Here is a 23,453-nt window from a genome sequence, read left to right as displayed (position 1 = left end):
AGATTGGTTTAGAGTAGAAGCTCACTGTCTAACATAGGTGATAGGTATTGGAAAGTAATTGTAAACATTGTACACGTAGTTTTTAGTATAAAGACATAACACCGCCCCGGGGGCAGGCAGTGTGCCTGGAACTGTCCTGCTGGATGGACCTCGGCAGGGCCGGAGAAAAATTTTCATAGATAAGATGCAATAAACAACCTTGAGACCAAGAAATGAAGAGCACTGACTCCTTCTTCAAGCGCCAGGCTGGGAAAAGAGACTTTCTAACTTTTCTTGGGGTCACTCTCACAAGCTAATGATCTCGACAGCAAATATTAAAATGAATATTATATGTGTTGTGTCAGAAAGTAATGCTGTATTCATTCTCTTAAGTAGTGTGTTAAATATAGTTTTAGGTTATAACATTATGTTAAAATAGAAACTGTGCTATGTAAGATACTTTTTTTAAAGAAAGAACTTGCAGTGAGATAGCAGCCACAGGACACCTGAATCTTTCAGAGGAAAAGAATTTATTGCCCTTTTATCAGAAGAAACGAACTTCTTCCGGCCTCGAAGGCGCTGTTAGGATTCAGAGGAAGAAGTTGACGATGACCAGACAGAATCCTGTGTTTGAATGGAATTTATGCATCATGTATGAGATGAATGAATATGCAACAGGTTATTGTTTTTAAGGGTTAATCCTTTGTTAACGTGGGTCCTTTTTCGGGCTCGTGCTGCCCAGAAAAAGGTACCCGGACGTCCATAACTTCTTGTCTCTATTGTCTCATATTGTCCTAATTCAAATTGTCCAAATTATTATTACTCTAATTGTATTACTATTTTAATAACTATTTTACAACTATTAAACTTTTAAAATTTTAAAACCAAGTGATTGGCATTTTTCACAAGCCCAATCCACCCGTACTGACAGGTGGATGTGATAATTTCACAGGGTGAAAGGACATTGGGACATTGGAGAATGTCCAAAGAAAGGCAACAGAGCTGGGAAAGGGTCTGAAGCACAAGTCCCATGAGGATCAGCTGAGGGAGTTGGGATTGTTCATCCTGGAGAAAAGGAGGCTTGGGCTGCTTTTATCACTCCCTACAACTCCCTGACAGGAGGGTGCAGCCATGTATGGGTTGGGCTCTGCTCCAGGGGGAGAGGACATGGCCTCAAGGTGCAACAGGGGAGGTTTAGGTTGAGCATTGGTAGGAATTTCTTCACAGAAGGGGTGATTAGACACTAGATTAGATTAGAATAGGCTGCCCAGGGAGCTGGTGGAGTCACTGTCCCTGCGGGTGTTTAAGGAAAGCCTGGATGTGGCACTCAGTGCCCAGTTTGGTTGACAAGATGGTGACCAGTATAGGTTGGACTCAATGGTTTTGAAGGTCTTTTCCAATCTAATTGATTTTGTGATTCTGTGATTCTCTGAAGTGAACCTGGAAACCTATTCCAATATCATCCCACAATCACCAAAACAAGAATCACACCTACAGAGCTCTCAGTTACAACGGCCAGTGGCATATAAAATTAGGATCATCAGAATTTACTGCAAGATTTAGATATGACCATTAAAAACAGTATTTATTCCTTCTGAATACCTGATCTGATGCACAAGTTTGAATTCTTCCTGTATTAGGCTAAGTTACCAAAAGAGAACACAAAGTGTGTGAAGCATTAGGACTCCTCCCAAAACGTTTGAATCTATATTTTGGATTGCACCCTGCATTCCCTAAGAAATCCTCTTAACTGAGACCTTGCTACAATACCTAAACAACTTTGTTCAATAGCTTCCCTTATCTGAAATCACTTAGAAAAGTTTTTTATACTCGTATAGTTTTATATACTCATAACTTAACAAATGCTAATGAGCAACTCCATAGCAATTACTTTCACCTAGAGTTCTTGTACAGTGTGACAAATGCCCATGATTAACGTGCCTGGCAGTGTACTTGTAGATCACAATCTTCAAATAATAACTGTATTAGTAGCAAAGCTTCAGGAAGTTTGTTGTAATCACCCTTTGTTCAGATTTTTAGCCATACTTATTTGAGAAGTTAATTAAATTACAGTTTCTCTCTCTAAGTCACTGGCCACTGTTTTGGTGATTGATAAAAGGTCCAGGAGGTTTCTTCAGTCCATACTGACACAGATACACCACTTCAGGTGTTTCTATGTCACCTTCTTCACTGACAGAAGCAAAAAAATAAAAATGCAGTATTGTTTTCTTTGCTTATTCAAAATACCACTGTGTTCAGAACTGTTCATCTTCAAAGTTCAGACTGTATTTTTTAAATCCAAACTAACATCAGTGCTACTAAATACTTGTTTTAATACGTTTTCCTGGTGTGTTTTCTTTCTGAGAGCTTTTGCTGCCTTTAATGAACTGCTCAACAGCTCATTCCTTCCATGTCTTTATTTTTTTCCTTTGTACTTGTACTTCTCTCTGAAAATCCTGACACGCCACAATGCACAAATCCTGTAACTCTCTCTCTCTAGTTAGCTCCTTGTACCTAACAGCAGATAAAGGCTCACTTCTCCTTGTGTTAATGATCCACTGAACTTCCTGACAAAGGACTGGGAGCTGCTCTGTTACCGCTCACTCAGCCTGTGCAGCAGCTCAGGCACATGCTGTCACTCTTGGGGTGCCCTGTGCAGGGCCAGGAGCTGGACTCAGTCCTTGTGGGTCACTTCTAATTTCTGCTTCTCTTTTCCCCAAAGCAAAAGCAATCCAGCAGTGTGCAGGATGTCCCAGCCAGCATGCAGGGAACAGCAAGGCACACAGATGGAATATGTGCATCCAGAATTGCTGGGAGAAACAGTGTCAGCCCCTCAGTCAGCACACACTTTGCCTTGCTCCTGGGAGCTGTTATCCATCACACAAGAGCAGTGTTCTGCAGGCAGCGTGTGTCAGCTGACTGAGGAAATGCTAAAGCTCTCCCTTCCTACCCCAGGATCCCTGGGGAGCTCCATGGCACACCGATGGGGCTGGGGACATGGAGCCAAGCAGCACTGCAGAAATAGTTTTGTATCCTACCACGAGGATTAAACAGGGTCAGAACACTTGAGCATCCTTTATTTGGTCGGATAACCAGACCTGCACAGCCTGTGGGGGAATGGTGTGTAACAAGGTCAAGTTTGGGCCACGTGAAACTCAAAATATGGGGTCTGTTCTTCCCTTGTGTGCACTAAAACTGTGGGTTTATGTAATCATCAGTGTGCAGTCAAGGCTGGTGATTGTGCTCTACAACTTCCTTGGCTACAGCTGCAGCCAAAGCAATGGTACTCTTCAGCCTCCTTTTTCTAGTTATCAGCAGAAATTTAAAGCAGAATATGCTTTGATTAGATAAAGCTGTTCAGGATGTGCAGGAGGTTGTGTAGTTTGCTAGAGCAATCAGGATGTGATGTGATGGATGCGCTAAAGCAGTGATGTGAAACATCAGAGAACAGAGGTAACTTCTGGGTCATATGGAGTTAATGAATGAATATGTCAATTAACTAGGATGAAATACTAAAGCGGGCTTCAGAGATGAATTTGGGAGCCATCTCCCCAAGTGACTGGACACCCTGCCTGTGTCCTGCTTTTTCTCACCTACCATGACTTTCCATCTGCGAGTGCTGGGTCTGGTTAAACCCCACTTGTTTCTTTTCAGAAATGTCTCTGGCTCACAATGAGCTTGGATTACTTAAGCATTGCTTGCACAGGTAACTGAGAAGAGCAAGGAGGTGCCAATTCACCCTGAAACCAGGAAAGGAAAAATGCTGGGAGAAATCCTGTGGTGGTGAGAATGCTGCTGTGGGGCACTCAACACTGGGGTCAGCCTGGGATGCCTGTCTTCCATTTGGTTTCATTAGTCTCCCACTTAACCTCAATGTTTTGGTCCTTTATCCTTTGTTTCTCGATAAAGACTGACTTCTTTTCTTTCTCCAGATGACAGCTGTGCTGAAACCATTCCTTGTGATTTCTCACCCTTTGGTGAGAAGAACAGTGGTGCCTGAAGCCTTCAGGAGCTATCCTGCATGGTCCCTCCAATAGAAATTCTGCTTTAACAACTCATACACTGAGAAGAGCACTAACAGCCACAACAGATTGCATTCCTGGCCCTCAAGGAAAGAAAAAAGATAATCCACAACATTCTGCTATAGAAATGGCTCATTCCCAGACATGGGGAAGCATTTACTTGATCAAGCAGTACTAATATTTCTGTAGAAAGAGAAGAAACAGAACCTGTTTCCACACACACACCATCTCAGGAAACTGTCAAGTACAAATAAGCAGCATGATTTAAGGTATTCCACAGTCACCTCACCACTGTCCCCTGGACTGGATTTTTAACTTTATAAAGACATTTTGTAGAAAATTGTGTAAGCGAAAAAGAAGTATCAGGAGTAACAGGCACTTCTCATTGTTAGGTATGCCCCAACATGAAAAAATTGCTTCATCATTACCAAACTTATTCCACCTTTTTTTTTTTCCATTTTGGAGAACTAGAGTCTTCAGGATCTGGCTTTTGTTCTTCACAAAGGAGGAGGAGACACTAAACATGACTGACATCAGGAGCAGTGCATCCATTGAACACTTAGATAAATGTGTGGGTCAGAACATCTTCCTGCTGCTTGTTGTGGAGGGTTCCAATGCCAACTGCTGGGGCAGGTAGAGGAGGTCTGCTCACAAGACGGAGCTGAAATTTGAGTTGTGGGGAAATGATTAATGAAGGACAGAATCACATCTCAAGGTCCTGATGCCACAGTGATATCTGCTGTCAGATAACTGGGCATTCCCTGCTGGAAGTAATGCAGGAAGTTATCCCTCATCTCCTAAAGACCCTGGCTCCAAGGACTTTATAGTGCATGATCTGCCAGAGCAAATGGCACCTTTGCATTCTCCTCCTACTCCCCTACTTGGGATCTTTCATTATCCTGTCTGCTTTGACTGAACACCATGTAAAATAAAGCTCCAGTCCTGCTCTTCACTAATGGTGCTATAAAGAGCAGAAGCAGCTGAAATTAGAACACACATTTGGTTTAGGCATCAAGATTAGGTTTTTTGTTAAGCACCATAAAAATTTGCATTTAAGGAGAACTTCAAACCTCATTTTAAAGACTAAAACACCCAGGGGACATCTTACCTTAAGCCCCAGCTGCTTTTCAAACCGTGGAGACACAAAGGACCATGGACCCATGTTCTGGGGTTCTTCCTGACTCCAGATGAAGACTAAAGGAAGGATAAGGGTACATAACAAACATACATATTGATCTTTTCAGCAGAAAAAGAAAAACAGTTTTTTTGTTTTTGTAGCACCTAGATTTTTTGTCTTGGCACTACCTTTGAAATGAAGGCATGCCAGACTTAATTCCCTTGCAGCTCAGAACTGAAATCAAACCCAAAGTATGTCCACCATTAGGGTGTACTGAGTGTATATTCTGCTTTTCTGCTGCTGTTTTCAAAAGCTACTGAAAGGACTGGACTGCAAAGACCAATGCAAAAAATATCTCAAATGGTTTGCTCTGATTTTCAGTGCTGCTTCTTGGAAGCTAACAATAGCAAAGAGTTCTTTTAACACAAGTGATAAACATTTCTGAAACATCCCACTCCAGAAACACTTGGATGTATGAGGGGGAGAACAAAGAGGGAAAAGCCACTACAGCTCTTCATCTTAAAAGGCAACAGATTTAGTTCAGTACTTCAAAGAGACTAGAAACACAAAGGTAGAAGTTTGGCTGACCTTTTGCATGGCTGTACTTGCTCAGCTCTTGCTGTAGAGCTTCCAGAGGGAAAGGACAGAGCTCTTCAAGTCTCAGAATAGCTGTGCTGCGCTGCTTCTCTCCCAGTGTTTCTCTTTGCTTCACCAGAGCATAGTAATGCTTTCCAGAACACAGCACCACTTGGGTGACACTAAAAAAAATAAAAAATAATGTTTCCAAATTTAGTGTTTTACAGAAACTTAATGCAGAACAGCTCGGAAGAACACTTCCAACCAAAAAAAACAGTCAAACTTCACAGACAACTTCATAGAGCTAAATTGCTTCCCTAGACCATTTTTCCTCTTCCTTGCCTTCCCTTCCCTCCCACTCCCTCCAACAGCTGGCAAACTAACCTTTGAGCACAGTATGCCAGAGGTCCTGTTTCTTCAGTAATTCTGGTAAAGTCACCTTACAATGGGATTGATCTCTCTTAGCTCTGACTATTAAAAATTAAACACCCAGTCAAAGCTAGTCATCTGTAGAAAATAAACCAGAGGGAGAAAAGTCCCTCCAGAGGACAATTCTCTGCCATGCCAAAGCAGGACTGCCTGCTGGGAGACACCACACCCTCCTGCAGTCACAGAGGTCTTGGCTGCCTAATCTTACTGGAAAAAGCAATGAGATAAACTACACCCTTTGTGCCTCACCATCCCACTTAAAAACCCAAGATGCTAAGGTACTTCCAGCCTTTTGATTGGGGGTCAGGAAGTGAAGAGGAAGGAGGTTCAGAGTTGGGTACTGCTGGGGCAAGCAGCAGATCAGGGGAAAAAATATTAAGGCTGAATTAGTTGTTATGAACAGGATTCACTGTAACATCTGAAAGTAGAGAGATGTACACATACTTTTGTTATTGCCCCACATCATCAGCTCAGGTGTTCCAGCCCCAGAACAAAAATTCTGGATTCAGTTTTGGGCCAATCATGACAAGAAAGACATTGAGGAGCTGGAGCCCATCCAGAGAAGGGAACGGAGCTGGTGAAGGGTCTGGAGCACAAGTCTTGTGAGAAGCAGCTGAGGGAGCTGGGGGGCCTCAGCCTGGGGAAAAGGAGGCTCAGGAGGTATCTTTTCATTCTCTCCAACTCCCTGACAGGTCACAGCCAGGTGGGAGTTTGTCTCTTCTCTCAAGTAACACACAATGGCACAAGAGGAAACAGCTTCAAGTTGCATCAGAGGAGGCTTAGATTGGATGTTAGGAAAAATTTCTTCACTGAAAGGGTCAAGCATTTGAACAGGCCTCCCAAGGCAGTGGTGGAGTCACCATCTTGGAGGTATTTAAATGTCTAGATGTGACACTTGGGACATGGTTTAGTGGTGAACTTGGCAGTATTGGGCTGTGGTTGGACTTGATGATCTAAAGGGTCTTTTCCAACTTAACAAATCTATGATTCTATAATTCATGTCACAGCTGCTCCAGTGACTGTCAGCTAATGGACATGGTGCAGAATAGGCCCCATCGGGTTGGTAACTACAGTCACAAACTCCCTGTGAGGCCAAGGGGTGACAGCCTAAACACTTCCCTGCTTTGCAGACAGATGGGGTAACTACCAAGAGTTACCAGAGGAAAAGGAGAGGAAGTAAAACTAACCACAGTCACCTACCATAAAACATTTCCCCTCAAAGTCACCTCTTTCATACCACCTCAAATTGAAGCTGTTGGGTAGGAGAAAGGGACAGGACATCTCTTTTGAGCTTCTCCTCTAAGAAAGCAGAGCTACCTTTTAGGATCTACTGAGGAGTCACCAATGACAGGCTTGAATGTTGTCCCTGGGGCCATTTCTTCAAAACTTGATACAGCAGCCTACATGGGGGAAGAGTTGGAAGTTACCAAATCTTGCTGCTTTTCCCTCAGGCCAGAGTCAGAAAGAATACTGAGACAGGGTTGGTAAGTACAAAATACAAAGTCTCCCTCTCCCTTATATTCCTATTCCCAGTGAAAAGTGAGATGATAAGCTTCCCAAGAACACCATCAGGCCAGAAATGAACCCTGCTTCTAGCTCACCTCCACCCAGCTTTAATCCTAAACCTGTTTGGCCCCAAACAGGCAAAAATTCCACTGATTTGACCCCAAAACAGCAATCGGAGAACACAGAAGAAGTTAAAAAAAAAAGGAAGAGAACACAAAAGAGGAAAAGAGAAGAAAAAAAAAAAGGGAGGAAGGACATTTTTCAGCTTACTGGAAGCCTGAGTAACACTTTGGGAGAAGCAACAATGAGAGGTTTCCTGAAGTTTCGGACCATCTGCCTCCGGAGTAAATGGAAATACTGTGCTGGGGTGGTGGGATGCACAACTGACATGTTGACCTGGTCACCATCAACACCCTCTTCTGAGCTGTCACACATCTGTACAGGGGCAACACAGCAATACCTTGTCAAATGCAAGCAGTGAGACTAAAATGCAAGAAAGAATCCAGGCATACGAGGCACACTGATCTGTACAGGAGCAGATTAGTAAATATCCAAATTCAAGAGAGGAACAACTCCAGAGAAGAAATGGCTTTAGCATTGAACTGGTAAGATTGTGCCTCCTTGGAGCACACTGCAGCCCAGCTCCCAGAGCTCTGACTGCCAGTGCTGTGCTGGGATGGGTGACCCTGGGAGCTGTGGTGGTACCTGTAGGAACCGTTCCATCCGGCAGGACGAGTGCTCAGGGCCTGCGCCATCATAGCCATGGGGAAGAAGAATCACTATCCCACTCTGCAGAAGCCATTTAGCCTCACCTAGAAACACAGAATGAGGAGGAAGGAAAGGATGATTTCCACAGAACATAAAGTCACAGAACATGTTAATTTGCACAAACTGCTCAGGAAAAAGAATAGCCAATTTCCAGGTCATTAAATACAAGCCTGAAACATGCTGCTGGCATTTTGCCCTGAGGTTCCTTACAGTGAAATAACACATGTAAGGTGAGCTGAAGTTTCTGAAATCATCAGGTAGCTCTGGGCTCCCAGAAGACTTAAGTCTCCACATGAAGCAAATGACTCAGTGAAAATCTAAAACTTCATCTCTGCAGGTGTGATCCCAGCAGCATCCTGGGAGCCAGTCCTGGTTAACACAGCAGTGCTCGTTCCCCTGAGCTCTGCCAAACCTCCTGCACTATAAAAGAGATTACAATCAAATCCAGAATTTGGGTGGGATTAGAGGGCCTCTGAATTTCCATCTAAGACTACAGAGGTTTTATATCTGAGCACTCAAAAAACATGTTAGAGTCAAACTTAGTAAGGTGTTGTGGAGGTTTTTTGTTTGTTTCTTTCAAATAATCACTATTTTCCTTCTCTATTGCTTCAAGAATTTTTCAGATGCTTCATAAAGGAAAGGTACAGCCTATAAAGCTACAAACCATATATACACACAGTAAAATACATGTGGTTGGGAAGAAAAGCTATTAGTAAAATTAATTGTCCTTTTGTAATGACTGTACTCTGCCAAGGAGTCTTTCATTTTAGATACACTGTCTTTAGAGAAAAGCTGCACAGAAGTCAAAACCTCACAGGCAAGCTCATAGGACTCCTTGAGAAAACAGAATTCTTTCCACAACATGTTGCCCTTTTACTTGAAAGAGGAAGGATTTTCTAAAAATGATTAATTCTTAAATATATTAGTTCCTTGTACACTCACCTCCAGAGATGAATGTGTCAAATATTATCTGGGCTCCATTAAAGAAATCTCCAAATTGAGCTTCCCAAATTGGGAGTAACTTAGGGCTCTCAATACTCATTCCATATTCAAAACCAAGCACAGCTTCTTCAGACAAGGGACTGTTACTCACCTAACAAAAGGAAATTGTTGGGAGGGGTGGATGAGGAAGAAGACAACCAAAGGTTAAGAAGCACTGGAACCAGACAAACAGTCCTGACAACACACAGTCCTAAAGGCAATTGATAGGCACTGATTTTTTGCTTTTGAATGAAGGCACTGAAGGGAAAAGAATAACCTTTGATGTCTCAAGGAAAAGCAAACCCCCTTGTTAAAGTTGTAATTTATAATGACAAGGAATAGGGATGCCCTGACAGTTTTTATGTCCTTGTATCTGGGGTTTGCCAGAACATTCCCTAGGTCTACATATGTCTCAGCAGCTTTAAAAAATGCATTGTTTCAGCACAGTTTGAAGAAGGTGGTCTTGTGGGCTACAGAACCTACCTCTAGGAAACCCTTCTGGTCTGGGGACATGTGATTCAGAGGAATGTAGGTATCATCTGTCTCTTGGCAAACCAGCATCGCGTGTCGTTGGCTGAAGGTTCCTCTGCCAACATCTTGTCCACTTAGTCTGATATTAAACCCTTGCCAAGCAATAAACACAACACCAGATCAGCAAGTTATGTAAAAAGAAAACATGCAGGACATAATTCTGTCTCTTGTTATATCTCTTTTTGGATTTCCCCTCATCAGCAACATCAAATCTGAGATGCAATTCTTAACCAGCAACAGCTCCAACTGTCAAGCACACAGATGCTCTGACATTATTTTGGGTAAAATGGTTCAATTTACTGAAGCAAACTGCAAAAAAAAAAAAGTGCATTCTCTATCATATGTAAATGGAGATTTGAATTCGGGCTAGAGAGGAGGGAGAAGAAATAGTAGCATAAAGCACAGAAAGTACTTGGGAGCCACACTGATGTCAGCTGCACTGCTTGTGCTCAGCTCTATGCACAAATGTTTTTGGGGAGTGAGAGGGAGCTACAGTTCTTTGAAGATATTTAAGATTCAGTCTACAAATATTAGTGACACGTAGAATTCATATTTACCTTCTCTTAGACCATGCAAATTGTCAAATTTATAAATCATAGCAATCTTTTTACTTAGAAGCACCTAAGAAAACTAATGTTGTCCTTTATTGACATTAAAGCAAAAATATTTTACTGTCTCCTGTCTAGTTGCCTCTTACCTTGGCTCAGCAGAGAACCAAATGCTAAAGTTTCAGCTGTTGCCCAGTCCAGCTTTTTTCCTTCCTCCATTTTTTGAATTCTTGACTAAGCAAATAAAGAAGAAGAAAAAAAATAACTGTTTTGTCTTTTTCCATCTGTAGCTTTTTTTGTGGAACAGACTAATATTAGAAGCAACACACTAGGGAGAGAAATGCTATATTCCTGCAGCCAGCTTAGGCTGCATTAGAATACAGAGTCTTATTTCAGCACATCCTAAAGAAGGTTGCCTGAGGACCACAGAACCATAGGTGATCCATGTGTTCACCTCCCAGTCAAGAAACTATGGACTGATTAAGTAATCCTAGTCAGAAAATATTTAAAATCTTAGCACAGCACAGAGTGTAGTCTTGACAGACTTCTGGTCTGTCTGGTTAGCAATGATGAAAGATACCAGGTGTAAGCATTTCAGTCTCCAGAACTCTTCCCTGTTCTGGCCTGCAGAACTGCAGACAAATGATCAAACTGAGCTGTGGAGTTCTTGCCTTGGGCTGGGAAGACAAAAACATCAGTCTTTTGAAATACTCACAGCCTCTCTCTGGCTGCCAAGCAGACACCTGCACACACTCATCATCCATCAAAGGGAAACATTCACAAACCCCAAACTGATCCAAACCAAACACCAACTTAGGAGCTATCAAACTCAGACTTCAAACTAGGCCACATGTTGCGTAGTGTTTATATATATAAGTTATAAAACACCCACCACTGGCTTTAGAAACTGTGTACACTATTGCCAGGTTCCTGAGTCATTCCTTTACAAAGCACTCATTCTAATTACCAACCATATAAATGTTAGTAGCTTATCGTAATAGTTTATTTCTATTTGCAAGAATAATAAACTCTATTTTCTATAAGCATTTTTCTTCATTGCAATAAAATATTGTTGAAACAACAAACTAAAGTACATGGGGGAAAATCTTTCTTCAAAACTGGAGGAAAAATGGCATCATGTCAGCCTTAAAACAGAGTGAGCTGTTTTTCCTAGAGAATACCATGTGGTATTCTGTAACTGGCAACCCTGTAACAGGTTTGAGCCATGGATCAGAGGTATCATGATGCTCTACTCACCTGAGCATAGGTCTTAAGGAGATGGCTGTGCATCTGGAGCTCTTCAGGCACCTCCACAGACTTGGCCCCAATGAACTGCAGCAGAGGCACAGGCATGCCCGTGTCCCAGGTGGTGATGGAGGCAGAAGGCTCCACAAGGCCTTTCCAGTGAGCCTGCAGGTTGGTAGGGGGTGGGCTGTATGAAGTCATGTTGGCAAGGTGATCATTCAGCTTGGAATAGCACGTGGTCTTTATCTCAGCCACTTCAGCCTCAGTCATGAGCCCAGCAGCTGTGAGGTGCTCTGCATACGTGTCCGGGATACTCTTACGGGACCTGCCAGGGAGGGAATCAAACCACATAGCTTTATTTGTTTTTTATTTATTTTTTTAAATCACATATTAAGCCTAACACCAGTATCACAGAACAAGGAAATACCACCTTACTACAGTCAAGTGCCATGGAAAATTCATATAAATGGTGTCCTGGTGCATTATATTTATTTGCATGAAGTTCAATTTCCTGCCATTTTCAAAAAGATAACAGTTCTCTTAGAGATGTGTTTTCTAGTCCTTTATTAAAAAAGTGAAAGTGCTGTAGTTGGAAGTTACAGGTAAAACCAAGTCCAAACCACCTCTGTGCTATCATGCGTATTTTCTTCAGAGAAATTCACAGTAGGATTTGTGCATTGGAGAGAATCAAGGCAACCATTCCATAAACTCTTCACCTAAGATACCAGAATTCACTGGCAAGTGAATTTTTGTGTGTTTTTCTTTGGGGATAAGGATGTAATCTGTATATATTTAAATGCTGATAAAGATGACCAGGCAAAGACAAGACAAACATCACACTGGCTTCCTGCCCATTCTCCCACAACATGCATGCTTCTGCTTGGCACACACAAGGCAACTTTGCCCTCCAATTACCAATGGTCACAAATTTGAAATCCAAAACCTATGTCCAAGATTGTTCTCCAAAAAGCACCAAGCCACACATTCAAGAGCCAACTGTAATGATTGCTCATTAACATATTATCAGACTCACACTGTATTCAAGGGCTCCTGACAGTCCAGCTGCACCTTACATAAATACCTGTGGATATGTTAAAGGATGTCACACAGAGACTTCTGTTGCAGCAGCAAGACTTGAGGTGGTGCAGATATATTTTGGTGGTGCAACCCTTACCTGATGATTTTGTACATGCTGGGGTTGGTGAAGAAGGGCTCATCAAGCTCATTGTGGCCCCACTGCCTGTAGCACAGCAAGTCCACAATGACGTCCCTGCGGAAGTGGCGCTGGTACTCCACCGCCAGTCGTGTGGCACGGACAACTTCCTCAGGATCATCCCCGTTCACATGGATTACTGCACATCCAACGATTTTACCTGCCCAGGGATTCAAAACACAGCAGCAATCACACCCAACCCCTTCCAAAGAAAGCACACACACATCTGCTCTGCTGAAACAACAGACAACCCATGTGAAGTAAGTATACTAAAAACAAATAAAAAAAAGATGTTCTTTGTGATGAGAGCTGGGGTAAGGAGAGGAGTCTTGCCTGAGAGAACATGCAATTAGCCCAACCTGCTGTATTTGTCAGTTTAAGCACAACTTCTTTATGAGCACTTTGTTCCCAGAGGACTTTCTACACACAGTTCCTGCATCATATTAATCTGGTAGTCTACAGGAACTGGGAGAGAACTACCTGATTGCTTTTCTTTCAAACAAAAATTGAGTTTTATTTCCTTCTTATCCTAAGCTGTCTCTACTATGAATTCATACAAGCCAAAAGCAACTTTCTCCCTTATTAGTAGGGAGTATCATTCTGTCCACTGCTCCTCCAGGCAGAAAAATCTCTTCATTAAAGAGAACACTGTAAAATTTCAATATCTTAACACCCTCTCCTGTCTGACAATTTGGCTGCAAGCAACAGTGCTACTTTTGTACTTTATCTGTCCAAATTCTGGAAACTGGCTCATGCCAGTTTCAGCCATTCCTGGCTCATGCCAAGTTTTCCTCTCTAGCAAAATAATAAAGCTCAGCTACATAACAGCCCCTCTTCACTGACAGGTAAGAAGAAAGGAAAACTAAGGATGGAGGCAAAAAAACCAAACCAAACAAAAACAATCCATAACACAAAACCAGCCCAGAGAAAACAGCAATAACATATGCTATCTACCTTACCAGATTTAATAAATCTATTTGTTTGGTTTGATGAAACCATAAGACAAACACTTGATGTTAGGTCAAAAGCACAGAAAAGTATATTTTTACTTATAGGAGACATATACAAGATAACTAACTACTATGTCTCTGATCTTGCTGGTAATACCTCTGTTTATCACTAAGAAAGATTCAGTCCAAAACAAAGCTTCTACTTCAGGCATAGAAAGGTCTTGAGCTTCATCTTTAAATTGAAACCTCAACAGGGTCACATGACAACAAACAAAACAGAAAAAATGGAGGAGTATCTGACGTAAAAATCTTGCTCAGAAAACACACAGAGATGATTTTAATGAAATTTAACAAGATCCATTTAAAGTAGATCTGTTATACACTCCATTGCAATATCTTTTCAAAAGCTGTCAATAATATGACCGAAACTGAGTTATAAAGACTTCACAGAAATCTTGCAATTATTTTATCACATCCTGTAAAAATGTGACAAGATTTTCTCTTGATATTTAGTCTTTCCATAAAGCAGATAGGGGAGGGCATATTTTTAGCATCTGAATTGTTGCTAGTAGGAGAGAATAATAATAATAATAATTTTAATTCCTACTCTACCACGAAACTGGAGTTACAATAATCTCTCCCTAGAGCTGACAGGCAGTTCGTATAAAAAGTCCATTGCACAGCTTACACTGCAGTTAACAATCCTTTCTGACACAACAAGCAATCTTCCTTGTGGTTCAACCCTACCTACCAATGTCACTGCAGTACAGAGATGACCTTCCTCGCTCTGGAGGAGTGGTATAGCCCAGCTGGTTATTAACAATCAAATGGATGCTCCCACCAACTCTGAAATGTGGTAGATTAGAGAGGGTCAGTGTTTCAGGAACAATCCCTTGCCCAGAGAAAGCAGCATCACCATGAACCTACATCAGGGAAGAAGATGGAAAAGTCTCATTAGGAAACACTGGAGGAACAGCAAAATCAAAACCATAACTCATTAAGTAAGACCTCCTAAATTTGGTACATGGAATAGACACAGTTCCAGCTGGACTCACTTCTTAATCCCTCTCAGAATACTGTTTCCATGACTTGAGAGTTCATGCAGCCTTATCACTAACACAAGGCCATAGCAGCCAACATATGTACATGAATGCCTGCTGTAATCCCTACCTGGAACTGACCTATAATCTCTTAAAACTGACCCACCAGTGTCCAGGTGACTGCAAGTTTCCTGGCTATGGCAAAGGTTCGGCAGTGAGAAGCAACCACTGACCCCTGAACAAAGGGAGCCACTCACCACAGCATTCACTACACCTTGGCTGAAGTTGAATGCTGGTGAACAGGGACTTAGGCCCATTTCCACCTTTCCAAACAGACAAGAAGAGAAAAACAAGTGGAAAATGAACTCAATGGATGTCACCATCATATTTTCTGAAAAATCCCTTCACCAGGATTTCTCTCCCGGGAAGCTGAGAAGCCTCGGAGAAAAAGGAAAACAGTATTATGTCATTTGCTTCTCCTGTGTTTTGCTGCTTTGGAATGTGGTTGGAGATTGTTTATCCAACATGTGAATTGTTTTGACTTAATGACCAATCACGGTCAGGCTGTGTTGGGACTCTGGAAGAAGTCACAAGTTTTTCATTATTATCTTTTAGCCTTCTATCTGAATCCGTTCTGTATTCTTTAGTGTAGCACAGTATAGCATTCTTTAGTATAACAGAGATCATAAAATAATAAATTAGCCTGCTAAGAACATGGAGTCAGATTCATCATTTCCTCCCAGCAATGGGGGTCTCAGAAAATACCACAAATGGAAACACTCAAAAACAAAAGCTTTCAAAAGGAAATAAAACCTAAGTTCTTCATTACATTTCTAAATAGCAATAGCAAACAAATGCTGCAAGTAAAAACAATAGTTTGGAAGGGGAAGGGACAATACTGTGATAGGCAAGCCAGGTTTCCAACAAAGGCTAGAGGTACTGGAGTGAGTATCATCTAACATTTCCATGTTTTGAAATTGAAGACAGTTCTCCTTTGATGAATATGACAACAGTTTCCTCAGAATGCAGACTCAGTCATTTGCAGATTAAAGTCACTATGCAGATTGATGTAGTTCCTTATTGAAACCAGATGACAGTTCTGCTTTCTAGCTATGGAATAGTGGGTTCAAGCCTTAGGAGACTTCTGCAAGTACACCAAGATAACAGAGGTGCAATCAACCAGTTATCTGGCAGCACCAGGTTTTTTATACCATTCCAACAGAGATTTTTAAGAGATATCACAGCAAAACAAAGGTAACTACTGTAAGAGAGACAAGCCAGCATCCCCATTCTATCCCTTACCATGCTACACTTGTTCCTGAAGTGCTGGGTTTTCACCTTTCCCTCCTGGTTTCTTCTGCTGCCTAAGAAGGCTACATATCTCAGTGATAGCATTTGAGTGAAGACCCTAAAACATCTGAGAAAACTTGATGGCCTTTAGCACATCCCAGAACATTAAAGCCTAAAGACAGTGCAACTATCTAACTACACAAGACTTTTCATATGCATCCCAAACCCCAGAGGATTCAATTCCTGTGATGCAGGCAGGATTTTACTCATTCTACCAAAAAAGTGGAAACAGGTTTTGCTAGGGCACATTTTTCTCTGGGCTGATTAGCAAAAAGCTAAAAGAAGACCTTCAGATCCTGGACAATGAAGCTCACCACTGACAATGGCACCTTAGCTGATCTTTAGTCGTTCTCCCCTCAAGCTCTGGTACTGAGGCTTGTTGAAGAAGAGAAAAAATGCCAGTGTGAACCTCAATTCAGAGTGTCTACACTTATATTTCTCAAGAGCAAGCACTGTAAAACCAGAAAGTTCCAAGTCAAACTCCCAAACCAAGATTCTGAAACACAAGGTGCCTGCTTTCATCTCTTTCTTCTCAATTAGCTGAATGAAAGTAGTTAAAAGTTGGAACTAAAAATTTGCCTGTTTTCAATCTCACTTGTGTACCTTTTAAAGACACTATCACAAGTAATGATGATACATTTTCTTCCTTTTAGGAATACTTTGAATCAGTTGACTAACATGGAGGTGTTTAGCACAGAATCAAATGTATCTCTTCTCTGCTATGCAGTCCTTCCTATCACTTACCCTCACAAATCCTAAGTGAAATTTTTCTTGGATGGGAGGGTCCATTTATCCTGAAGAATCATTGTTTAAAGACTCATAGTACTTTCATTACTATATGGTGAAGATCTACCATTATGAGAAAAAAAACAATAGTATCTTCTCAAACTAAGAAATATCTGCACTGAAAGATGGAGACATCTTTTTTTAGCTGCACATTGAGCAGCAAAAGTTTGCCACACTTGCAAGCTCTAAAGACTTTTTTAAAATAAAAAACTAAGAACCCCAATTTATAAGCCCAGAATATTTGGTATTCTCAAGTCTGCTTTTTCACAATATCCCACCCTTCCAGAAAAAAGCAAAACATTTTTTTAACTGAAATACGTTCTCACTCCTACATGTAACTTCCTCATATTTGTTATACTTTACAGAACATTTCTGCCCAACTTGTTTTTAACCCTGGCTTTAAAATGTTAAGAGTCCAGTTCACTTGTTTTTCCAAGTTGAACTCAATGTGAGAGAAGAAAATTTATCAAGGAACTATTTAGGATTGCTTCTACAGCTATACAAGTCACTTCAAGGAGTAAAAACTAATTCCAGCAGAGTCTTCAACAGTACCATGACAAAATTCTAAATCCTCCTGAACATTTTGCAGCCTTGTTGACAGCTCTTCTCCAAACCCATTAATTTGAAAGAAGGCTTCCAGTGGCAGTTTAAATGCGAAAGTGAGGAAAGGCACACACGGCTCTCAATGCAGAATATTATTAAAATAAAGGGAGGTATCAGAATCAGTATTCAGAAATCTTAGAAGTGCAATTATTTAAACGCCAGCATCATCACAAATGCCACCTGGAAATCTTCCTTGCCCTCCTCCTTCCCCATAAAGAAGATCCCAGATCTTGACTCATACATTAACTCAGTTTTGTTTCATATTTCTATGTACACTCCTGTTCACATTCCAGTCCAGCAAGTCCTACAAATACAAATTACAGTATATGAGCAAAATACCTGCAGGCAAATAACTTTGTCCCCAGGCTGTGCAGAACTCTCAGGGGAGTAATCACCATCGAGCAGAGTCTGCTGCCTGGCTCGTGTCTTGCCCACAGCCACTGGGTTGATGGCTTCTAAGTGTGAGGGGTTGGGGAGCAAGGTGACATGCACAGGTCTGTGGGAGCCAAAGTCCAGATCTACAGAGGATGTCAGGTGGGAGAGAACGTCCCCAATGGCTGCTGAATTCTCTGGGAACTCGCTCAAACCACGCATCTTGCGGAACATGAGCTGCAGGGAAACAGATTTGGTTAAAACCCTTTTCTAGTGCACTGACAGGTTGAAAGAAAAACTCTCTCCTATTCCTGAAATTGCAAGGATGCTTGTAAGAAGCAGCACATAAAACCCTTCATTAGAGTTCTTTTAACAGTCTCCTGCAGACAGTTCACTGCAGTGTTGATAGGAAGGGAGAACACTCTCACACAGGTAATATTCTATTGCTCCAGCATTTACAACTTTGGCAAACTTTTGGGGGTTTATTTTACTGCAAATAAACCAGGCAGCTGCCTGTGAGATTATAAATCTCTTACTGTCTTAGGTTGCAAGATGTAGCTGCAGGTGTCTATTCCATTGCCACCTGTTAGAGGTAGGGCAGTTATCTTCTGTTCATTGGGCAGTTTTCTTTATCTCTTCCACATCCTATCCTCCAGGGAGATCTCTTCTGTTCATGGGCCATTGAGTGTCACTGCATGGCTCATAAAATTCCATCATCCCATTGGGAGATGCTCTGCCCAGAGAGAGGAGACAAGCATTCCTACCTGGATATAATCTGGGATTTGGAACAACACAGGCAGCCTTTTCCCACTGGATTCCCAGAAGAGCAGCTTTCTTTTACACTGGATTCCCAGAGGAAGACCAGGCCCATCTACACCACCACTGAACCTTCAGAGGAAAACTCCACCCTTGTACAGGATCACTGCTTCAACAGAACCACAGCTGGCACTGCAGGAGGGCTGCAGCCACCATTTAATGGGACTGCTGCCATGACCCTGACACACAGCCTGTCAGGTCCTATTCTCTGTCAGTGTTATTTTGTATTACTGCATTTTTATTTTTAATTTTTCTAATAAAAGAACCGTTATTCCTGCTCTCCACCTGAGAGCCCCTTAATTTCAAAATTATAATAATTCACAGGGAGAGGGTTTACATTTTCCATTTCAAGAGAGGCTCCTGCTTTCCTTAGCAGACAGCTGTGTTTTCAAACCAAGGCACCTACCTCAGGAGGAAGCTGCAGTAAGCCTGCGAGCAGGTTAAGCCTGCCTCGATGAGGCATTCCAATGATGATGTCTGTGACCCCGCTGTACGCACACATCTTGAACAGCTCGTGGAAGAAGCCCATCATGCTCTCTGCTCCTTCACCACCATATCGCTTCACTGTGGCAAACTTGGTGGCCAAGAAGTGATCAAACTCCTGATAAAAACAGGACAACTTCAGGATTAGGCTACTTTAAGCAGCAGCCTTGTGTTTATAAAATTGAAATATGATTTATGTTTATACCCTTGAGGCACACAAATCTAAACATACCCCTGGAAAGTCTCAGTTCACTCTCCACCCACACAGTCTGAGACCAGAAGCTATGATGACTATAAAAAATCAGCTCTAAGCAGAAAAATGTTGCATTGAGGACCAACCTTTCTCTGTCTCACATGGAAAGTGCTCCAAGAATTCTAAAACCAGATCAATTTACAAATTCCTTGGTAGTTTACCTGTTTTAGGTGGAAATTTAGGAATAGTGTTCTTTTACAGGATAAACCATAATAACCTTAGGACACAAAGTGCTAGCAAAGCAGTGTTTCATTTTGATTTACATTAGGCACAGTCCTTATTACATAGGTACAATGCTTGGGAGAAGAAAAATAAATGAATCTGTATTTACTTCATTTTCTTCTCACTTCACTCCATTCACCTCCTAGAAAGCTCTAATAAGTGACCAAGCTTTGGAAGCACTGGAAATTTCTTTAGTTTTTGCAACTGAAGACAGAAACTAAATGAGGTCTGTAACTGAGAAGGGAAGACTAAGCCACACCCAAAGATCTGAGCCAACTGCTAGTTGAGCAAGATTCAGTTCTAAGGAATAATGTATACAAAACTGGTCACATATAAAAGTTTTCTTCTGTCAGGGTTAACTTATATACTCTTAGTACAGTTCTGGTCATACTGAAATTAAAGTAGAGCACATCAGGTCCCAATATCATCCTCCTGTGTCACCATCAAATTCCTCTAACTGCCAAAGAGGCTACAAAAAATACAAAGTGGGCCATATACTTCCGTTCAGTCATTGGTAAATATTACATTTAACACTCCTTCCACTTGGAAAACTGGAAACAGGGACACTTTCACAGATCCTGCTCTTCTACCTTTCCAACCTTCACAGATCCTGCTCTTCTACCTTTCAATCATTCTGGATAACATGGGAAGAAAAGGGGAAAAAATTAAAACTTTTCACAGTACAGAAGTATTGGAATAAATTTTCTCTATACATTTTAAAAGTGCATAAATATTCACTTCCTTATAGAAGGCATTGAACAAAGGTTCCTTGCTGAAAAGCACCATGTCTGCCAGTGCTATATGATAGAACCTCAGTCCAACTCTGATTTGTTCTTCCAAAACCTTGAGGGACAGCATACTTTAAGGACAGTAAAACAGATCAGCATGAGGGTGAGAGGAAAACACAGAACAGCTAAGCCAGAGCTCAAGATTTCACAGAGCTCTGCTCAACCTTATGGTCCCATCAGTTACATTTGATATGACCTGTCAGATCATTAATCTAAGAGTGTCTCACTTTTGAAGACTGATTATTCATGGGTTTACAGCATCATTATTTCAGTAATGGCTGGTAAGTTAATTCAGCAACAAACTCCAATGAGATTCCTGCATTGCACTGCTTCAGGCAAAGCTTTGTACTTCTTCCTCCTGCACACTGTCAAAGCCTTTCAGGACAGTAGTTGTTCTTTTTCTGCATGAATCATGTCCAGAACAGTAAAGGATCCATGACAGACTCCATGACTATTACAATCCAGTAACAGAGAACAAAGTACCTGGGACTCCAGCATCAGTTTGCACAAGTGCTTTTTCTCTTCAGGTGTAAATGCTTCTTGCTTTAGCTCTTCAAACCTTTTAGCAAACCATTCTCTCTCCTCCAAAGTTGGAAGCTGGCTTGTTTCTATGGAAATATGCCCGCAGTATATATGGTCAAGATAAGCCATCACATCCTCTACAGAAGCCTCCTCTTTTCCCATGTTTATAAGTCCTGGTGGGAAATAAATGTTATTAGTCACTCTGGGGGAGGAGTGGAAGCACTAAGGCCTGTTTTGGAGAAAATAAAGCAATAAGAGAGACCCTTCTCTTTTGTTTAAGGCTGCAGCAAGGCTCTAAGAGAGAAAAAAAAAGACAATTCTTGGCTTCTGCCCCTGGATTTTCAAACCTTCACTACAGTGTTAAGTATTGTGGTAAATCATAGAATGTTACAGTAACACAAGCAATTAATATTTAACCTCAGCAGCTGTAAGAACAAGCACAAATTTTCATGATTTCTGAAGATGCTAGAAGGCAGCCTCTCACTGCACTATGATTTCTGCAACAGACATATGGATGCTGAAGTTGACAATTTTCTGACTCTTCCACAGAGGCCACAGCCCCTCAATAAATCCCCCATGAACAGAATTTGCTGTGATGAGGCTGTGGACTCACCTGTAGTAACGAGAGGACCCTGGAGAACTTCAGCCAGCTCTTGGATTTCAGGTACCATGTTCATAACAGCTCGGCCAGCAAACAGTGGGTTTATTTTGGCTGCTTTGTGGCCATGTTCAGCATAGGCAGTTATTAAACGAGCAAGAGCATGGTCAACTAAAACCAAAAAGAAAGCAGAACAGCATCACACACATGCTCAGATTAAATCCACTTAAAGCATCAACACAGGAATGTTTTGTCTGCTGGCAACCATCAAGGTTCTGGCTGGAGAGAGAGCTTTTCTATGCAGTTATTTCTACCTTATTATCCCACAACAGCTCCCATCAGCAAACTGATAAATCTGCTCCCCAAAGCAATTTTCAAGCAAGTACACTCTAGATTTCCCCCACAGTTCCCCTCATAATTTAGGCTCCTGTAAACATATGCAAAGTTACTTCATTTTGCTTTGAATCTCTCTACAGCAGTAGTGAACCACAACCACTACAAACAGGTATGTGCAAGTCAAGATCAGCACATTACCAGTGTATAGTCTTATTTCCTAGGCCAATTCAATCCTATCACTTATGCTTCCTTGTTCCTTGCTGGAATGACGGGAGAATTGGGTCTTAATAATTCAGGTCCTGTGACTTCAAAAAAAAAAACAAAGTCTGTCTGCAGTAGCCAAGAGCATGTGCTGAGCCAAATGTGGTAAAAATTATCGACATGGGCAGAATTTGACCAGCTGAGAGGTCACCCATGTTACTGTCATTGAGCACAGCCAGAGACCAGGCTGATGAACTGCAAACAATAAAACACACTGCAAGCACAACCTGCTACACATTTATGACATGAACCTGCTTATAAAGTGTGGAGGGGTTTTCACCCTGGTAAGAACGCCGCACTGACAGTAGTCAGGTCTGAAGGCTTTTGTTTTCTAAAACAATGCAACTCTCAGACCATAGCACAAGGTTATTTCTCTGACACTTGTCAATCCATTCAAAACAGCCCCTTTTCTCTACGGGGTTCTACAACAGAGGGACAGAACCCAGATGTAAGGCTAAGAGCGCCCGCAATGCTCTCAGCAAGGAGGCCGTTTAAACACAGTTTTTAAAATGTTACATAAAATATGTTAATCATTAACAAGGAGGCTACTTTGTAACGGGCCTCAGTGTCCAGGATCTACCAACTAGTTCCACTTCTCCTCCTGGGCAAAGGGTTTAATTCCTACCAGTCGCCAGCGTAAAGTTAATGCAAGGACCACACTCCTACCTAGAAGAGTTTTCTGCTTGAAATCACTTTTCTGCACTGTAAAACTGAGCTAAAAGCAACACAGGATTGCTAGAGAGTTACCTGTAGTTAATAATGGAATCCTAGAAAGTTAACCGGTTGGAAGGGACCTTATAGACCAGCCCATCCCAACCCCCCTGTAGTGGGACACTACACCAGGCTCCTGAAATCCCATCTGGCTTTGAACACCGTCAGGGCTGGGACATCCACAACCTCCCTGGACAACCTGTTCAGGGTCTCACCACCCTCAGTTCAGGCAGTTCAAGGCCCATGATACAAAAGGAAAATGACAGGCACGTAGCAGAATTACTTCTACGAGCAGCAGAACTCTCCGAGAGTTCTGCTCCGCTGAGCAAACTTCAGCAGTCGGTGCTCCCACAGCCGCTTCAGCCCGTGGAGCGGAGCCGGGCACCCCAGGCTCGCAGAAAGCATAGCCAAGAGCTCTCGGAGCGGGTCTGCCCCGCCGGGAACAGC

At 41.9% G+C, this 23,453-nt stretch overlaps 1 protein-coding gene across 1 annotated transcript in view; it reads right to left on the bottom strand.

Moving 5' to 3' along the window:
- Positions 1 to 1,537: 1,537 nt before the first annotated feature.
- The window catches only part of DHTKD1 (dehydrogenase E1 and transketolase domain containing 1), a 28,358-nt gene continuing 6,442 nt past the window's right edge, over positions 1,538 to 23,453 (bottom strand). Inside the window, exons 2-17 of the mRNA XM_014309179.2 lie at positions 21,714 to 21,869; positions 21,062 to 21,273; positions 19,239 to 19,433; positions 17,984 to 18,253; positions 14,617 to 14,788; positions 12,877 to 13,075; positions 11,715 to 12,027; positions 10,607 to 10,691; positions 9,862 to 10,001; positions 9,340 to 9,490; positions 8,335 to 8,441; positions 7,900 to 8,064; positions 7,441 to 7,523; positions 5,707 to 5,876; positions 5,110 to 5,195; positions 1,538 to 4,662 (exon numbers count right to left, since the gene is read on the bottom strand). Of these exons, the coding sequence (XP_014164654.2) occupies positions 4,561 to 4,662; positions 5,110 to 5,195; positions 5,707 to 5,876; positions 7,441 to 7,523; positions 7,900 to 8,064; positions 8,335 to 8,441; positions 9,340 to 9,490; positions 9,862 to 10,001; positions 10,607 to 10,691; positions 11,715 to 12,027; positions 12,877 to 13,075; positions 14,617 to 14,788; positions 17,984 to 18,253; positions 19,239 to 19,433; positions 21,062 to 21,273; positions 21,714 to 21,869 (2,606 nt within the window). The 3' untranslated portion in view covers positions 1,538 to 4,560. The remainder of the gene's footprint in view (positions 4,663 to 5,109; positions 5,196 to 5,706; positions 5,877 to 7,440; positions 7,524 to 7,899; positions 8,065 to 8,334; positions 8,442 to 9,339; positions 9,491 to 9,861; positions 10,002 to 10,606; positions 10,692 to 11,714; positions 12,028 to 12,876; positions 13,076 to 14,616; positions 14,789 to 17,983; positions 18,254 to 19,238; positions 19,434 to 21,061; positions 21,274 to 21,713; positions 21,870 to 23,453) is intronic.

This window comes from Geospiza fortis, unplaced genomic scaffold (genome assembly GCF_000277835.1).
Source record: "Geospiza fortis unplaced genomic scaffold, GeoFor_1.0 scaffold428, whole genome shotgun sequence".
Classification (NCBI taxonomy): Eukaryota; Metazoa; Chordata; class Aves; order Passeriformes; family Thraupidae; genus Geospiza; species Geospiza fortis.
Note: the sequence above shows the minus strand (reverse complement) of the source record. Positions and strands in the feature narration are given on the sequence as shown.